This window comes from Nanorana parkeri, unplaced genomic scaffold (genome assembly GCF_000935625.1).
Source record: "Nanorana parkeri isolate BGI_ZX_2015 unplaced genomic scaffold, ASM93562v1 scaffold715, whole genome shotgun sequence".
NCBI lineage: Eukaryota > Metazoa > Chordata > Amphibia > Anura > Dicroglossidae > Nanorana > Nanorana parkeri.
Genome location: NW_017306983.1, coordinates 73,240 through 88,277, shown reverse-complemented (window position 1 = coordinate 88,277; position 15,038 = coordinate 73,240). Strand labels below are relative to the sequence as shown.

The 15,038-nt window shown below is 42.2% G+C and overlaps 1 protein-coding gene across 1 annotated transcript in view; it reads left to right on the top strand.

Moving 5' to 3' along the window:
* LRP8 (LDL receptor related protein 8) overlaps positions 1-15,038 on the top strand; it is a 181,257-nt gene that overhangs the window by 102,434 nt on the left and 63,785 nt on the right. The window contains exon 2 of the mRNA XM_018563976.1: positions 11,901-12,023. Within this exon, the coding sequence (XP_018419478.1) occupies positions 11,901-12,023 (123 nt within the window). The remainder of the gene's footprint in view (positions 1-11,900; positions 12,024-15,038) is intronic.

Genomic DNA, 15,038 nt, shown 5'->3' with positions numbered 1-15,038 from the left:
GACGGACACACTTGCATTCTTTAGGTTTTTTCCCCCTAATGTTTTGGTGACAAATCACACACTTTCTCACTTTCTGTTTTCTATGGTAACCAAAAGAATGCCTTTGGTTGTCACAGATATCACCATGTTTCGTTTAAGGATCTCCATTTATCATAGAATGAGTATTGAGAGTCATTACACTACTTGAGGGGGAGGATTCCCTTCCTGTGGACAAAAATAGTGAGCGTTCCCCCCCCCTTTTTTTAACAGGCCGGGGTCACAGGATTAGGGGGCCTAATTCTCCCAGCAGAGGAAAACAAGCCTTCCTCGTTCCGCTGTGCTAACCGACACAAACAATGGTCAGCTCAGCTATTTCTAACTGTAGATGATCAGAGACAGGGGTGCCTTTATTTCCAAAAATGTAAAGAAAAGCTACTGATGTAATGGAAGTGTTGCCCCTGGCAACCAGTCAGTAAATAATTTGGTTACCTTGGCAACTGCTCAGTTTTTCATAAATCCAGTTTTTAAAGTCAAACTCCAGCCAGGTTTTTTTTTCATTTTTAATAGCGTTGGAGGAAGGGTTAGATTTTACTGTCGTCTCCGTCGCTGAGTAGATTCATTCTCACCATCAGAACTTAAAGGGAATAATACAAAGGAGTGAGGAGGAAATCACTTGTTCCAGTGACACTTGCTCCAGTTTTTTTTTCTATAGGCCCATTCAGACCTTAGCATTGCGGTAAAATGCATCAGTCCAGTGTGTTTATGTAATAGGTTTAGCAGTGCTTCCATCCCAATACATTGGGGTCTATTTATAAACAATTTCCTATGCTCCAAGGCTCCATCTAGTGGCCATAATGTATTTTTGCACCACACTACATTCAAACTGGGTAAACATCTATTAAGAACATTCGTTTTTTGGCATTATTCATTCAAAATGAACATTCACAGGCAGAAGGGCCCTGCAAATTGTTTATAAATAGACCCTATAGACTGAATGGGCCCTAACTTTAGGGTGATTTCCACTCCATGTTGAGTGTTTTTTGACAAGTAAGGGGAAATGTTCCCACTGGGGCAATGTGTTTTAAAAATCAGAATCCTTCCCAAGTCTATCCAACACTTAGCGGCATATTTATGAATGTTTTCACACAGATTCTCGCAACTTTAACCTATTTGCATGCAATTCATTTAAAAAAAAATTTGGATGAGCTGTGTGAATCCGGTATGAAAATATTTATGAAAAAGTTCAACTTCACCTGCTTTTTAAAATGTATTTTTACAACTGAACTAACTTTGCCTTTATATGGTAGCTTTTTTTCCCCTCCAGTTTGCATCTTGTTTGAGAAAATACTGGTAACGTGAGAGCAGATATCCTAAATCTGTATTTCATCTGTCAATACCTTCTCCATGCTTTGTAACAGGAATATATATACTTGGGGGCATATTTATAAAGCAGTGAATGTGACGACCAGTCACTCTAATTTAAAACACCTGCCTCAGGGAGATGCACCTAAAGCAAATGGTGAATTTCACATTCACTGCTTTATCATTTTGTTTTGGCAATGGGGTAAAAAGGGGGCTGGTAACACTCGTCTTTGTAGCCTTTCAGCAACCTATTGCCTTTTAGCTTTCGTGGAAATACAGCTTCCAGCAATACAGCTTTTATGTGGAGTAGCAATAGACAAAAACATTATTTGTTGGCTCTAATGCCGCCTACGCGATGCAACACCATGCAGCTATAACGCACAATTACCGCCATTCCCTGTTGTTGCATACAAGAGCCATACGCCATTGTCTCTGGTTCTATAGAAACATGGAAAGCTGCATAATCATCACTGCAAGAGCTTTTCCTTTTTTCGGCTCTGATATAAGGTTAAGAGTACCAATGAAACACAAGTAGCTGGATTTATTTCGGCACTCCTGGGGTTAATCGACTGCAGCCAAGGTCACGAGGTGACCCAGTTATTGTGCCGCAGATCAGCGCCAAACCTAGGCCCAGAGAAAGTGCATGGCCGTTTGACTGCCGTTCCCATGCATCGACGCCCCGTGTGGAACACTAATAACGCACTGTTTTGTACTCTGTTTGTCTGCCCTGACCCTGGTGACATCCTGTTTACGCAGCCATTCCTCATATTTGCATGCAGCTTAGGTTCTTCCTGCAGCAGTGGTGATTTGTATTCTAATGGCGGCCGTTGCCTTGGCAACCTGCAGGAGACCTGGAAACTTGTGCAGAGAGAGGGGAAGTTTTCTGCAGGCATCACTTGCCGATCCCAAATGAGAAATCATGCTCCTTGTCATGTCAATCCCCTGTGCGCTTCCCGGAGCAGCTGAGAGATGGCACTGGCTATCGCCGTGCCCTGGCTCCTGCTTATGTCTGCACAGCGCTGGGTAATCCCCCACCATACTAGAAGCTTTGTACGTTATTAAAATTTAATCCTCCTGTTCTGTAACGTTGCTATGTCAGGACTCCAGAGTGTATTTGTCTGTTCCATTCAGTTACAACAATAGCCGCAGATCCAGCTCTCTGTGTTATGATGGCACACAGACATGCTGAGTCTGGCACCAACACTGGAATTTGATGATTTATTACCATTTGAAAGCCTCAAAAATGGATCGATTTTTCTCTAACCGAGATCAATATAGCTTTCTGAAAGGAACAGTGTGGAGGAATCTGGTGTTCATTGCTGGATAATAACCAGTTGATTATTGCACTTATAGGTATACAACGCCCCTGGGGTCCTCCATATTTATTTGAATTCTTTTTTTTTTTCTTCAAAGGTCACAGCAAGCTTTGAGGTTTTGGCTTGATTTTGCACAGCAAAACATGAAATTCAATGTGCGGTAACTTATGGCAACTAATCATATGTCTTCTAGCTTTAGTCTGCTTAGATCTGGTTACTGTGGGTAACTGTGCATGGATTTTACCATAAAACCCTTGCCGTTGTCGGCAGAATTAGGTTTGGGTTGGAGACAGCTTAAGTTCACCAAATGGATATTCCAGTTATGGGGGAACACTGATAGGTTGGAGCACCTGTCAAAGGATGGAGTGAACGGTTTAGTCATTGAGGGTAGGTTGGTTTGATGCTTTGCGCCATTTCTTATAAGGATGTTGGTTGAAAGGGCCAAGAAGATGCCTAGCATAACAGACTCAAGTGGTGAGAGTCTCCTGTTTGAGATACTAATGTATAATGTAATGCTTCATGTGTTGAGTTTTTTTTATGACCTACACTATATGGCCAAAAGTTTATGGTTACTTGACCATCACACCTACACTATATGGCCAAAAGTACCTGGACGCCTTCCAAATTGGAGTTTAGGTGATTGCAGTGAAGGGTACTGGTAATCTCAATCATACAAATATATTCTAGATAGTTGTGTGTGTTTAACATTTGTGCAACAGTTTGGTTAAGGCCGTTTTCTGTTCCTGCATGTTTGTGCTTGTGAGTGCCAAGCCAGCTCCCTAAAGACATGGTTTGATGAGAATAGTGTGGAGGAATTTGAGTGGACTACACAGAGCCCTGATTTTGAAATTAATCTCCTTGGGGAGGAATTGGAATGCCGATTGCAAGCCAGGTCTTCTAGTCCACCATCAGTTCCTGACCAACAAATGCTCTTTTGGCTGAATGGATACCATTGTCCACAGACACTTTTCAGAATCCTGTGAAAATCCTTCTCAAGAGTGGAGGTTGTTATAGCTGCAAAGTGGGGGCCAACTCCATTCACCTGGGTTTGAGATGAGTTGCCCAACAAGCTCATATAGGTTTGATGGACAGGTGTGCACAGACGTTTGGCCATATAGTGTATAATATATACCGAAATTCTTGTAGTGTGAATGTCCTATTTTTCCAAGAGGCCATGGGAGCTCCAGAACAACGGTTTATACATATGCAGATCAGAGCTCTGCCGTGCTCCTTCACATTCCTGGATGCCATCGCTGTGCCCCTCTGATAGACACACATTGCAGGCAGTTTGTTCTGTCTCACATTTAAGAGCTGGAAGCCAAAATGTGTACATTTTAGCACCATGGGTATTGTGGGTTTCTGGTATGCTCATGATGAGAATGAATTGGTTGGTGCTGGCACTGTTGCCTCTATAGGCAAGCTCCAGAAAATATATGTAATAAGAGTGGTGGGAGGTAAGAGTAAAGTCTTAAAGCGGAACATTACACTTAAAAATCCTATTTCTACCAATGCATCCCTTCGTGTATGATGATTAATAAGAATATGGACATGTCAGGTGTAAAATGCTGTGATTGTGAAATACTTACACTTGCAGAGCATTCACTTCCTGCTTTTGAAAGGGCAAAATGACTTCAGTTTGCCAAAGCTATGCACACTGGGATTGCCTTGTCATCAGCAGAGCATTGCTGGGAAATCTCACCTGTAATCTCAAGAGATTTTATGGAAAGACATTTTCCTCCCCTGAGATGATGCATGGTCACATGTCCTAGTCACATGTGCCAGATATCTAGGATGTAAAAGGAGAGCTAGTAATTGTGCCCTTAGTAAACATGGCCACTTTCAGAGGACTGGGGAAGAAAAGAGAAATCAGGTATGCAAAGAATACAAAGCCGGCAATTATCTAGAAGTATGTGTTTGTAAATTGTCATTACTAAACATTTCTAAAGGTGTGTTTGTTGTTATTTTAAAGATATGGGTAAAGGTCTGCTTTAGGTACGCTTACTTTCTTGCTGTCATTTCCAAGTTGCGGCTTTACAAATACTGCAGGCAAGTCAATGGTACCGCTTACTCAATCCTTGTGATCCCTACTTTTTTGGAATGGGTGCTGCAAATGGTGGTCCAAAAACCTTCTATTGCAGCAAATAATTCCATTTCTAAAGTTTCAAGGTCAGGAGACAGAAACGTCATGGACCACAAGCAACTAAGAGCACTGTAGCACCACCTGCACAGTTTTCAGAGGCCTAACATATGGAACACATTATTCTTCCCTCCCGCTGTCCTTTTCTAGTTATATTACCTGTAGCTCTCCTTTAATTTTGTCTGTCAGATTTGGCAGGTTTACTTCACATTCACTCTACCATTTCTATGTAATCTGCCATAGCAAATCAGAGTTTTGGCATTTTATGTCCTCTCTGACAATTCAAGAAAGAAGCACAAATTGAGGAGTCCTTGGCACTGTAATATGCAGATAATTATTCAGCATGTCTGTGTGCGCTAAATTTTACAGTGTAACATAAAACCAGATACTGCTAGGCTCAGCAAAAACCTTCATGTATCTAGTTAGTGAAATGTTGTATGCGCATGTGTTATTTTTTTTTCATGGTGAATGATTGCTGTCTATTTGCCCTTTAGATGGATGCAGGTGGTTTAAACCACTGATTGGCATTTTACATAAGCCCACCAGAGTATACAGGCTGCCCGACAGCTGCATGTTCTGTAACGTGAAGTAAACCGAAAATGCAACAAAGAGTCTCAGCCATGTCCATAGCAACTGAGTGGAGCTGGGTACTCGTGTGCAGACATCCTGGGGATCAAATCTTAGAATTAGAGTCCTTGATTTGTATAAGAGGCTGCTGGGTAATTTTAGTCCATTGGAGTCCACTAAATACCTAAATATATCAGTTCTAGAGGAATGGCGTATTAATATTTCCAGTTATATGGAATTGCAGGCGGTACTACATATTAAAAAAACGACGCAGACAACAAAATATTTGGAAGAAAAATGACTGCGGCACTTTTATTGGTTTATTAATTTTGTTTAACTGAATTTAATCAAAACCGTTAACGGCTTAAACCATCAAACCAACCGTAGATTGCTCAGTCATAAAACTCAAGCAATAACTCAACAATTATAAACCAGACTTAAAGTCCCCCTCCATTATAAGAGGTGACATTACCACATAAAAGCCCGCGACGTGATAATTCATATGTTGCTAATATTTAAACACATTGTAAAAAAGTTGCTATAAGGGAGGGCGGGTGGGGAGCTTGCTGTGATGAAAATCCAGCCGAGTGCCTCTTTGCCTTTGCGTGTCCCCTTTTATAGGCAGCTGTCAGAAAATTCTAGAATGGCACGAGCCATGGATTTTCCCGCCTAGCAACAGCTGTCTTACAGGGGAATGCACCTTCCAGAGCCCTGGAATCTTCCAGAAACGGCACGAGCTAGGGATTTTCCCGCCGAAAACTACCAGGCGAGTTTTTCTTAAAGGGGGAATACACTACTAATTTGTGAGAAATGTACTATATTTTTTTATTTTATTATTTAATAGACAATTTGTTCCTTAATCATGTTTACCTCACAATAATAAACTGTGACCGCCGCAATCCCATGAAAGTGGGAGCCCAAATAAATTGGAGCCCACTTGCACATTCTCTGAGAACTGCGCTTTACATGGAAATAGAAATCATACCTGATATCTCTTTACCTCAGTACAAAGAGATGGGTTATACTTTTTGTCAAAAAATTTGATTTCTCATTGACATAAGGACTTCCCCTCACTTTACATTCGGTCAGATGCCAACAATTTTGTCACTGTTCTCTAGAAGAGGGATACTATGACATTTTCCTATACCCCTTTCTAGTTTCAGGTCTTAGAAATTAAGAAATGGATATATAACTAAGAGGCACTGTGAAATTACCCCTTAGAATGAGCTTCAAGAAAGCTAACACCAACTCCCTTTTCATTCATCTAAAGTCCAGTTGAAGCCTTCCGATTCTTACTGTAATGCAGTCAAGGTGTGTATTTTTCTTTACAAAGTCCTGCAGTAAGGGTTAAAACACCCTGTGCTGGCAGCATGCTGTAGAGTCGGACCGCTGCTCTTACATACAAGCAGCAGTGCAGGTCTCCAGCAGTCCAACACTTCCCCTGAACGATGCTCCAATCAACAGTTCTCCTCATGGAAAAGGCGCTCAACAATGGCAGCATACTTATTGCTTTTATGACTTGTTTCCTTTAATGCTGCAAGCCTGTGCATTCCAGTTTATGTGGAAACAACCCCGTCTGCCCCCTGTGTAAACAATCAGATGATGGTTTCTCCGAGGTTAATAAAACCATGCCCATGGAACACATCACATCTTGTTGTAAAGGTCACTGTAACTCTTTTGAAGAACCCGGTATAACTGAATGACATTTACAAATTCACCAAAATATGTCATTGTATTGCACAGTTGATCTCATGAGTCTCGTAGAGGAATTTGTGAGGCTCATGTGATTGGCCCAATTCGCAATTGTGAATGGGGCCTTAAAAAAAAACCAACATTTATTTAATCTTTTAATTACATTCCTGTTCAAATTGATGTTTATATCTGCCCGGAGTACAGCTTTAAAAGAGAACTATGGGGTCAGTGCTTTTCCCCATAGTTCTCCTAAGGGTAACGGGAGGACACAAACTAGCGTCCTCCCGTCACCCAAAGCTCAGTATATGGCGAGCTACAGCTCGCAGTATACTGAGACGCCGCAGCCAGGATGGATCCCGACATTACTGTCTGGATCCACCCAACTGCGTGATTTGACAGCTGGCTCTGCCTATCTAGAGGCAGAGCCAGCTGTAACCGCCCCCTCCCCAGTCCGTTCCGCCAGTCAGCACTGGAGGATCAGACAGGGGGGGAATCCCTGCAGGGACAGGATCGAGAAGTGAGCGAGCGACGGTATGTGTTCGCTCACTTCCCGATGATTTTCACTCGCCTCATAGTTCTCCTTTTAAATAGATGTACAAAACACAGTTCCATACACTTATGTACACACACTTGGAGAGGCTCAGCACTAGGAGCCAAGCGGAGCAGAGTGAGGATTTTGTCAGAGTTCTTCTTATTCTCCATTGTCCAATCACAGGCTGAGGCAGGTGTGTCCAAGCTCTATTGCTTAAATGTAGTAGCAGAAAAGTGAGGTCATTGACCAAGCTGTACTGTCTGGCAGTAAAAATCCTTTGGCCAATAACAAAGTTCATGTGTAAGCAACTCAAATGCATTCCAGTTATGTGGAGACAACCCCGTCTGCCCCCGTGTAAACAATCAGAAAATGGTTTCTCCGAGGTTAATAAAACCATGCCCATGGAACACATCACATATTACTGTAAAGGTCACTGTAACTCTTTTGAAGAGCTCGGTATAACTGGATGACATTTACAAATTGACCAATATATTTACGTATCGTGAAGGAAGGTGATGGCGGTTCCTTTTAGGTATCTCTCTTATCTTATTCCTCCAAAAATCACCTGATGCACCAAATGTTACAAGGGGCCTTCAAAAGCATTAGATGTATTTAGAAATAAATCTTTTTTACTGATAGTTTAATGCTGAGCTCCAGGCAAATGATAAATACACAGATGAAATACATGTATAGGAGTGATTTTTACTTGTCAAAGGATTAGTATTTCTGCTCAGCTAGTCCAAAAGATTGATGCAGCGCTACCAAGACAGCACATCCAGCCTGGAGGGCTTGTTAAAACCATGTCCGGACCAGATCTGGAAACAGTACAGTATATTTTAGCCATGTTTTTACCAGAATTTTGCCAATTCTTGTTTTTGTGTTGTTTTTTAGCTTAAAATGGGCTGTCAGGTGCAGTCCAGTGCATTCCAAACCAGAGAAAATAAGGCAAGCATTATTATTTTTTGTCTGGACTGTAACGGACTGCACTGGTGTGAACAGAGCCCAGAAATCCCATAGGGATACATTGGGATGCTTTTTGTGGTCCTGGAAGAAACTGTTCTGGCCGGGACATGATCTGGACGTAGTGTGAACAAGCCCGGAGACCTGACGATTCTCTGCTGCAGTTAAGCTAGTTTACCGATCTGCCCCCAGTCTGTGGTTGGACAGTGAAAGAGCAACAGACTGATGTAGCCATCTCTTTGCACTCTCCTCCTGTCAACCTGTTTGTCAGCAGATGTGAATGTAGGGCACCTGACTTACTCCAAGTGCTGCCCCCCTCCCTCCCAGTCTTGGTTCTGCAATACAAGTCAAACTAGTTGCATTTAGTCCCCATGTTTGTGTCCAGAAGAGATTGTCCACAGGTAATTGCAGAATGTGTGATTTAGATGCGAACACCCACGGACGCTCACAGATGTCATTGTATTGCACAGTTGATCTCCTGAGTCTCGTAGAGGAATTTGTTACTCATGTGATTGGCCCAATTCGCAAGTGTGAATGGGGCCTTAAAAATTAAATGTATTGATTCTTTAAATACATACCTGCTCTGATTGGTGTTTATTTATATCTGCCTGGAGTACAGCTTTAAAGTGACATTAAAGGATATCCCCCCCCCCAATTCTAGTGTAAGGACTTGCCTTAAATGATGATTCGATCATCTTCTACTTTCCTGTAGTTTTCATCAGTCCCTCCAGCGCTGGTGCCGGTCCCTGGTCCAGCGCTGGTGCCGGTCCCTGGTCCAGCGCTGGTGCCGCTCCCTGGTCCAGCGCTGGTGCCGCTCCCTGGTCCAGCGCTGGTGCCGCTCCCGGGTCCAGCGCTGGTGCCGCTCCCGGGTCCAGCGCTGGTGCCGATCCCGGGTCCAGCGCTGGTGCCGCTCCCTGAGGGTTTAGTTATCCTTTAAATAGATTTGAAAAGACACAGTTCCATACACTTATGTACACTCACTTGGATAGAGAGGCTCCGCTCTAGAAGCCAAGCGGAGAAGAGTTCTTCTTATTCTCCATTGTCCAATCACAGGCTGAGGCAGGTGTGTCCAAGCTCTATTGCTTAAATGTAGTAGCAGAAAAGTGAGGTCATTGACCAAGCTGTACTGTCTGGCAGTACAAATCCTTTGGCTGCTAACAAAGTTCATGTGTACGCAACTCAAATCTGTATGTTTGGCTGCAGAACGTCACCAATATCATCCTCTACTTTTTCTAATTTCTCCCTCCATTTTTCCTTCTCATCCCTTCACACACTCTTCCTTATCCGAATGTACTTCTTTGTGTCTTTCGTCTTCTCTTTGAGCACATCTCCCTGTCTCCCAGTGTTTTTTTCCATGCCGAAAATGAGTGGTAGAGCGGAATATAGTATAGCGTGATTTCACTCTGTTCAGACTGAAGTTCACAGTTGGCGGTGGAATTGCAAATACATTGGTTATTCTGCATTTTTCAGACGCTGATATTTTCCTTTGATGCTCTGCCTATGTTTTTTTGCTGTATCCTGAGTGGAAGTTGAATAAAAGATGTAGAAAGCGGTGCACTGCAGTATCAGACACACCATTATACTGCCAGCCCAACAATCAATTTCCCTGCTGCCTCTTATGAACTTTAAAAAGCAGAACTGCGCATGATAGACCGTATCACATGTGACTTGGCGACGATGACATGCGTGAAAGTGTCAGCATGACATGTCTGCCTGGGATAACAAGTAAAAGCCAAATTGTTATGGCTCGCTTTGAACGCATTCCTAGTATATGCATTAGTTACACAACAAATATCCATGTTATGACCCAGAAATGGCTCCTCAAGGGATGTGTTCATATAGATCGTTGGAGACCTTTGTTGGCAAGTAGGTTGAGCATGTGTGACAATACAATGATAACCTCACTATAGTGTTGTTCTATGACAATACAATGATGACCTCACTATAGTTGTATTCTATGACAATACAATGATGACCTCACTATAGTGTTGTTCTATGACAATACAATGATGACCTCACTATAGTTGTATTCTATGACAATGCAATGATGACCTCGCTATAGTTGTATTCTATGACAATACAATGATGACCTCACTATAGTGGTGTTCCATGACAATACAATGATGACCTCACTATAGTTGTATTCTATGACAATACAATGATGACCTCACTATGGTGGTGTTATATGACAATACAATGATGACCTCACTATAGTGGTATTCTAGGACAATACAATGATGACCTCACTATAGTTGTATTCTATGACAATACAATGATGACCTCACTATAGTTGTATTCTATGACAATACAATGATGACCTCACTAAAGTTGTATTCTATGACAATACAATGATGACCTCACTATAGTGGTGTTCCATGACAATACAATGATGACCTCACTATAGTTGTATTCTATGACAATACAATGATGACCTCACTATAGTTGTATTCTATGACAATACAATGATGACCTCACTATAGTTGTATTCTATGACAATACAATGATGACCTCACTATAGTTGTATTCTATGACAATACAATGATGACCTCACTATAGTTGTATTCTATGACAATACAATGATGACCTCACTAAAGTTGTATTCTATGACAATACAATGATGACCTCACTATAGTGGTGTTCCATGACAATACAATGATGACCTCACTATAGTTGTATTCTATGACAATACAATGATGACCTCACTATGGTGGTGTTATATGACAATACAATGATGACCTCACTATAGTGGTATTCTAGGACAATACAATGATGACCTCACTATAGTTGTATTCTATGACAATACAATGATGACCTCACTATAGTTGTATTCTATGACAATGCAATGATGACCTCACTATAGTTGTATTCTATGACAATACAATGATGACCTCACTATAGTTGTATTCTATGACAATACAATGATGACCTCACTATAGTGGTGTTCAATGACAATACAATGATGACCTCACTATAGTGGTGGTCTATGACAATACAATGATGACCTCACTATAGTTGTGCATTAAAGCTTATAATGCACATCGTGGGAAGCTCACAGTGTTCAGTGAAATTGGAGTAAACAATTTCAGTATAGGAAAGGAGCCTGTACAGGTGTGTAAGACTAAAGGTCTAGCTGCAGTTCAGTTTTAGGTTTACTCTATATCTTCATCTGCCCTATAGTATCCATCACTCTGAGCCTACAGTGTGGTCTCCTTGGCATGGGCCACCTAGAGTGATGTGGGGTACCATCATTGTACACATCCCACACTTTGGGAAACACTGCTTTAAGAAAGCCTTTACAGTTTAATCCTCTTATTTCATAGACATGACATATCTTGTGTTTTGTTTTTTTTTACAGCCAAAGCCACTTGTGCAGAGACTGACTTCACCTGTGACAATGGTCATTGTATCATGGCTCGCTGGAAGTGTGATGGGGAGGAAGAGTGCCCTGATGGAAGTGACGAATCTGAGGCCACCTGCAGTTACAGTAAGTGTACTTAGGGGTTGTAAAGAACACTATGCAGCCATTTCTCCTTCTCATCAGGTCCTGGCTGCAGAGTTCTCATCCACAAAAATACACCACGGCTTTTATGATGTACTGGGATTTTTTTTCTCTGCTCCAGTCTAGTCATGGTGTTATGAAGGCATAGGCAAAGACACATAAATTCAGATATTATGTTTCCTGTAAGTTGTTCTTTTATTTAGCATAGCAGTTTAAAACATTTACATGACTTCAGGATACAAGTAACAAGCAAAAAAGCTGAAATTGTGGGAAACCTTTGATTGCAAGCTGATTTGGAAATTTTACTTTGACAAATTAAGAGATTTTCTCTAAGGTGGAGAATGGGAACATGATATAAAAGCTACAGGAGTGGATGGAGACTATGGACATGCTGCAAGAAACTTTGACTTTGAGAATCAAGAGATTTTCTCTAAGGTGGAGAATGGGAATATGATATAAAAGCTACAGGAGTGGATGGAGACTATGGACATGCTGCAAGAAACTTTGAGAATCAAGAGATTTTCTCTAAGGTGGAGACTGGGAACATTCTATAGAAGCTACAGGAGTGTTTGAAGACAATGGACATGTTGCAGGAGACTTTGACAAATCAAGAGATTTTCTCTAAGTTGGAGACTATGGACATACTGCAAGAGACAGTTGGAGAACCTGGAGATCACTGCCATTGCAGTAGCTTTACAGATCAGTGCTCTCACATTTGTGCTCTCTACAGCTTCCTTTAAAATAACCAGTGTCACATTCAACAAGATCAGAATTCAACAAAAGAGCAAAGGAAATGAACAATGAAAAAAGAATAAACCAAAACCCTTAACTAGTACTCACTAGTCTATTGAATATTTTTCTTATACCGAGGCAGAGAAAACACTGAATGGCTGATGAAGCCCAAGGACCGGCAGTAAGCAACCAAGGACCGCAGGTTGGGCAACAGACATCTCTCTACACCTGGATTTAAAAGTGTATATAAACTAGGATGTACCGATACTAATATTGGTGCCGATACTGAGTATTTGGGTGAGTATTTGTACTCGCCCAAATGCGCCTATACTTACCGCAGATACCAGAACTTCCGATCAGAGTGAGATTTCCCCTGACTGGAAGTGCTGCGAGGGAACATAGAAGTGGCTTCCCGGCCAATCGGGAAGCCGGGCGGCGGGTAATGTCTCGCCTCCCGGCTTTGCGATTGGCCAGGTAGGCGGCTCCATGCTGTTAAGCCGTTTCGATGCTGATTAGCTGGGAAGCCGGCTTCACGGCCAATCAGCATGGAGCCAGCCAAACAGCATGGAGCCAGCTTCCTAGGCAATCAAGAAAGTGGGCGGTGCGTCATTACCCACCGCCTGGCTTCTTGATTGCCCGGGAAGCCGGCTCCATGCTAACGGAAGTACCGAAATATAAATATCAGTACTCGTACTCGATACCGAGAAACAGGTATCGGTCCATCCCTTTATATAAACGAACAAGAAACTTCTCGTATTTGCTCCCCTTCTTTCTGTTAAACATACCATTGAAAGTATTTTGTTATAACTGTACAAAAAATGACTTCCTGTGCACTCTGCAGTCATATCTCAAGCAGTCTTAACAGCCATGCCCAGTACATCTCCTGGAGGTGAGACGAGTGGAGTTGTTCTGCAGTCCTCACACTTCCTGCCCTAAGGGTGACGACGTTGCTCCTTCACAGATACAGAACAGTAAGTGAGCATTTTCACCCTAGGACAGGAAATCTGTTACTAGCAGGATCCTCAGGTGAAAATAAAAGCGGAAAAAGCCTTCGACAAGAAATCGAATGCAAAAGGTCTGGTAAGCTGCAATATATTCAATTATTGTTCTTGGGCTTAGTTACACGTGGCTCTGTATCTGTTTATGTACATACAGTTCAATTTACTGAGGTCTGATGGGGTTATAGCATGGCTCTTCTAGTTCCTATTCCAGTATACTAGCACAATACTTCCCTATTAAGATCCCCATTAAGATTCTTCTGTGATTCTGTCGTTCCTCTGTGTTACCTAACATTCCTTCCCTTGTGCAGTGAACTTTGTACAATGAATCCTATTCCAGCTAATCACTGTGGAGATAGGAGCCACATAAATGTCTAGTTTAGCAATTTAATAAAATGTTTGATTCCATGCTGCTGCGGAGCCGCAGGTCACGGCAGCAGATTCGGAGCGGATAATTCCCTCGTCATTTCACGCATCAGCCGTTCTTTGAGTTTTCCGTCCATCACACAATCTGCAGATTCTGCCCGCCTGATCTAAGCGATCGCATTTTCATGCCCCCCCCCCAACAAAAAGCTTTTTTTTTGCCTAATAACAGTGACTGCGTTTTCATTATCCGCTAGAGGAGAGGTCGGGATGTTTGTGAGCCTGTAATTAATCTGACATCTGTCTTAGGGACTCAGATCGGAGCATAGAGGCACCTCTCTCCGCAAATCTCTAAAGTGGGGGGAGGAGGGCATCATAGAAGCGCAGGATTCCTCCTGCGAAGATTGTGTGATGACGGTAAAATGTCAGCTTGTCCCTGAGAGTGTAGGTAACATTTTGTAATTTAACAACATTCGTCCCGTGGAGAGTTGCACCGTACAATCGGGGGAAATAAGGGTTGTGAAAACACATGGCGACTGCCAGGCTTGTCCGCCGTCACAGTTTGTCTTTAGAACGTGTGGCCTTGAAGAAAAGACTCTACGAAGAATTATTTTTATCTGACCTAGAAGAAGAGCATAGCATGGAGTCATAGTTCAAAAAAATACAACCCTCTCTGTATGTATTTAATAAAGGAAATCTATTTTTGGGTTGATAATTCTGCAATTCTGACTCCTCATCACCAGCAGCAAAATGGCCCAGGACAGCCTTCTATGGAATCGCTTCCTCGCTGGCCTAATGAGGGGACTGCTATCAAGTGGTTAAATTTCTCAAGAATGTAAAATCTCTTCTCTATCCAGTGCTGAGCAGATCTGAGGATGAGAAGGTCCTAAAGCAGTCAAGC